The sequence below is a fragment of the Poecilia reticulata genome, linkage group LG19 (genome assembly GCF_000633615.1).
Source record: "Poecilia reticulata strain Guanapo linkage group LG19, Guppy_female_1.0+MT, whole genome shotgun sequence".
NCBI classification, from domain to species: Eukaryota; Metazoa; Chordata; class Actinopteri; order Cyprinodontiformes; family Poeciliidae; genus Poecilia; species Poecilia reticulata.
In genome coordinates, this window is record NC_024349.1 from 837,348 (window position 1) to 841,724 (window position 4,377).

General features: G+C 44.1%; 2 protein-coding genes across 3 annotated transcripts in view; both read right to left on the reverse strand.

The window, feature by feature from the left end:
• Positions 1–2,843, reverse strand: part of csnk1e (casein kinase 1, epsilon) — a 10,292-nt gene extending 7,449 nt beyond the window's left edge. The window contains exons 1-4 of one of the 2 annotated variants that reach the window (XM_008436264.2): positions 2,561–2,843; positions 1,241–1,338; positions 339–449; positions 122–270 (exon numbers count right to left, since the gene is read on the reverse strand). In XM_008436264.2, the coding sequence (XP_008434486.1) occupies positions 122–270; positions 339–449; positions 1,241–1,338; positions 2,561–2,595 (393 nt within the window). In that variant the 5' untranslated portion in view covers positions 2,596–2,843. Of the gene's footprint in view, positions 1–121; positions 271–338; positions 450–1,240; positions 1,407–2,560 lie in introns of both variants that reach the window. The other variant, XM_008436265.2, reaches the window with a different exon arrangement.
• Positions 2,844–3,315: 472 nt separating this feature from the next.
• tnrc6ba (trinucleotide repeat containing adaptor 6Ba) overlaps positions 3,316–4,377 on the reverse strand; it is a 16,978-nt gene continuing 15,916 nt past the window's right edge. Inside the window, exon 19 of the mRNA XM_017310680.1 lies at positions 3,316–3,338. Coding sequence (XP_017166169.1) covers positions 3,316–3,338 — 23 coding nt within the window. The remainder of the gene's footprint in view (positions 3,339–4,377) is intronic.

A 4,377-nucleotide genomic window follows, 5' to 3' on the forward strand; every position in this document is an offset into this window, starting at 1 on the left:
GCTAACACTAGCCTATCCAAAGCTAACGGTAGCCTATTTAATGCTAACACTAGCCTATCCAAAGCTAACGGTAGCCCATCAAATGCCTATCAGCCCATCTCTGTCTGTCGTTCTCTCTCACCATCTGATCGGCCAGCAGCAGGACCGTCTTCAGGCTGAATTTGCGGGAGCAGAAGTTAAACAAATCCTCCAAGCTGGGCCCCAGCAGCTCCATCACCATGACGTTGTAGTCGCCCTCGGCGCCGCACCACTTGATGGAGGGAATTCCCACTGGAGGGAAAACATCGGAGCGTTGGGAAACTGGATCCGTTTAAACCCGTGTCATCCGGAATCCTCACCTCCTCCCTGCATCATCTTGTAGAACTTGCTCTCAATGTGGAGCTGCGGATGTTTGGTCTTCACACATTCCAGCTTTATGGCGACTTCCTCTCCTGTAGCGATGTTTGAACCTGATGGACGGACGGACAGACAGACAGACAGACAGACAGACAGACAGACAGACAGACGGGGCTTCATCAATTCAGATTTAAGACTTTTTAAACCCTTTAGGTAACAACAGAAATCGTCTTCTGCCCGTAGCGCCAAACCGTTTAGCACAGAATGAATGAAGCATCGTCCAACCGACTGGCCATAAATTTACACTTAAATCACAACAGACACAAAAAGCTAGCTTAATTAAATTTATCTGATTTAATTAACACAGTGCACATTAATCAGATTTACAGTGCAGTGTAAACATGCAGGAATTAGCACAACAGCTAATATGCTAGCTATCGTTTTAGCTACATTCGTTTTTCTCCACCCTCTGTTTCCACTGCAGGAACCAGAACCAATTTTCCTGTTAGCTGCTAATATATCTATGTTAGCTAGCAAGGATATATCATTATTATTATTATATATTAGCAGTAGCCTCAACCTCCTCAAGTCACAGAACGCACCTTACAGTAGGGCCTAGTCAAAGTCCACATCTAACTCTAACTTAAAACCTAATATTTAAAGATCTTCTCCATCTAGTCTGACTGAATTTGATCCCATTTTTTAGCAAAAGTGAGGACAATTTTTAGGTCTTTAGACTTTAAAATATCCCACAACATGAATTTCACAGACTTACAGCTGGATACAAAATACACACCACACTTTTCAGATTGAAAAAGAAGAAGTCCGAGTATAGCACTGTAAAAAAGAATGAAACAAAAACCTGAGACGTGTGTGAGTAAACCAAGGAAGCTGCGACTCTCACCCAGGTAGATGTCTCCAAAGGACCCGCTCCCTATCTTCCTCCCGAGGCGATATTTGTTCCCAACGCGCAGCTCCATCGCTCCGCAGCGCTTCACCTCTCTGGGACACAACACAACCCGTCAGTCAGCCGCCGCGGATCGATACCGCAAACACAGAGCGCTGCAAAGCTGCAGGAAAAAAGAAACTCTGCTGTGTCATGAGCGCAAAGAAAACTGGAGGAAGAGGAGGAAGTAAAAGCAGCGATGAAGATGAGGAACGGAGAGAACCGACGCCACTGATCCGCAGAAGCACCGAGAGCCGCAGCAACAAACTCAGGAAACGGTCAGTTTGTGACGGCAGGAAATGATCAGCAGCATTTTGGTTCATTTGTCAGGAGAGAGAAAAAGAAACATGAGATATTATTCATTCATCCATAAATGCTAAAGTTCAACAATAAACATTTAATTTGCTAACTAAATATCCAACAAGATAGTTTAAATATTTAGTTCAAGACTAAATATTTAACTTCCTAACTAAACATTTAGATCTGAGCTAAATAGTTAGCAAATAATTAATAGTTTGTAAATATTTAGCATGGGCTGCACAGTGGCGAAGCTGGTAGAGCTGCTGCCTTGCAGCAAGAAGGTTCTGGGTTCGATTCCCGGTCTTTCTGCATGGAGTCTCCATGTTCTCCCTGTGCATGGTGGGTTTTCTCCAGGTACTCCGGTTTCCTCCCACAGTCCAGAAACATGACTGTCAGGTTAATTGGCCTCTCCAAATTGCCCCTAGGTGTGAGTGTGTGTGTGCATGGTTGTGTGTCTCTGTGTTGCCCTGCGACAGACTGGCGACTTGTCCAGGGTGACCCCGCCTCTCGCCCGAAACGTTACCTGGAGAGGAACCAGCACCTCCCGACCCACTGAGGGACCAGGGTGCAAGAAAATGGATGGATGTAAATATTTAGCATCATATGGTGAAGATGTCGAAGGATTAGATCATTTCCTCCTCTATTAACAAACTAAATGACCTAAATTATCTCCCTGTGTTGATGCTGGATGAGTGAGACCGGACCGGACCGGACCGGGACGGGCTGAGTTGCTGCCGCTGCAGGGAGGGCAGCCGGACCCCCCGCTGCTCCATGAGAACCCACAGCCCGGACCCAAACGCAGGAAAACGACCCGCCTCTAACGCATCCGAGCAGAAATTCCGCCAGGAGCCACAACAAGGCGGGACGCTTCACGCATCTGCCCCAGATAGCGACGGCCGCAGCCGCAGCATCGCGTCCCAACCGCGCCCTGCAGCCCAACACGACCCAGAACCTCCAGAACCTCCGGAACCTGCTCACCGGCTCTGTGGTCGCTCCGTATCAGTCAGGACCATGGACAGCGGCGCGCCGACGGAGTGCGGGACGGATCATTCCCTCAGAGATGCGTGACCTGAACGCGCAGCCCGCACGCCGCGCCGCCTCTGCGTTGCTCCCGCCGCGGCGCTTCGGCTTCACTGCATTTTACAGGAAAGTCAGAGAAATAAAATATAAATCAAAGCCTGAGAGTCGCTGATCCTCCGCTGCGTGGCTGCGCCTCACACCCAGTCCGCTCTCAGTTTACACCGCTCACAATATCAATGATGTCATCCGCAGAGATGCCCGGATGTTCTTAAAGCAGCAGCACCTCCACAGGTTACGCAAACAGGCTGCAACGGTTCACCTAAACACAACATTCATGTTAACTAAATATACTTAACTTGCCAACTAAATACTTAGTTATCTTTGTTGCAAACTTACTATGCCGTTTCTGGCTAAATATTTAGCAAGGAAGTTAAATACTTCGCTTCCTGATCAAATATTAAATATATCTAGCTAGCAAGCTAAATAAACCACAGTACTGTAAAATGTCTTCAACCCTCTATACCTTTTTGTTGTGAACATTTAGTTTAAAAATCACACTGACTTAGCTTCCAACTAAATATTTTTATCTAAATATTTAACTTCCTAAGTGTTTAACTTGCTAGGTAAGCGTTTAGCTGAGCTAGCAAAGTGCTAACTTAGCAAGTTGGATGCTTAGCCTGCTAGCTAAATATCCGTCTTAAAGTAGCCTTGAATTAAACTTCAAACATCTGAAGATCTGAGAGAAACCAGGAGAGAATCTCATAAAAAAGGACACAACAGTTTTAGGTGTCGAGACGCTTTAGAAAGAGTCACACGCTGTTGGACAAACGGCTCATTGTTACGTTTCAGGCTCATTTCTCAGAAAACAGAAACTCATCAGGCCGCAGAGACTTGGTGTGATTTCAGTCCAGATCATCAGCCTCCTTCTCCTCAGACGTTTCTAGAAACATCTGTAATGGTTAAAGCGCTGAAAGTGAATAAAATCAGTCTGGATGATTTTATGCTCCGTGTGTCAAAACAAATTACGTTTCATCGATTAGGATTTCCAGTGTGAAATAATTTAAAAAGGATTCAGTTTCCTGCAGGTTTCAGTAAATTTAATAAGGTCGGTTGTGTTAAAGTCCTGATTCTTGTTAAAATAAATTAATATGTAAAGCTGCATAAATCCAATCCAGGTTGTTTTAGAAGCATTTTAACTTTTTACAGTTTTTAATGTCATGATAAAATCAAACCTTCTCCAATAATTAAACGCACAGACAGCCAGACTTCAACTCAACCTTTATTATCTTGTTCTTTTCTGCTTTAAATTAACTTCCTCTCCTTTTTGTAACATATGAAATAAATGAAAACATCCTGAACAGGAGTGATAATAAAGACTGACTTAATTTAAACGGATACATAAAAAAAAGAAGAAAAAAAAAAAAGAGGAAAACAGAAAAACACAGTAAAACATAAACAGGTAATGTCTTTAACGTGTCTGTAAAACACTGTTCTAGCTCAGCTTGGTATGGTAGGACATGGCATCTTCACACAAATGCCGTCAGTTTCCTGCTTTGTCTTCAAAACAAAACATTTCTCTTATTGCATTGGACAGGAAAACAAAAAACGCTGCTAAAAAATAAACAACCGACATCAGAGACGTATAGAGCCAGATCAGTTTTTGAACTTTTCAGGCAGACGGTCGAAAAAAAATCTGTTTACATCCAATCGCTTCTCTGACTGGTAGCACACACACACACACACACACACACACACACACACACACACACACACAC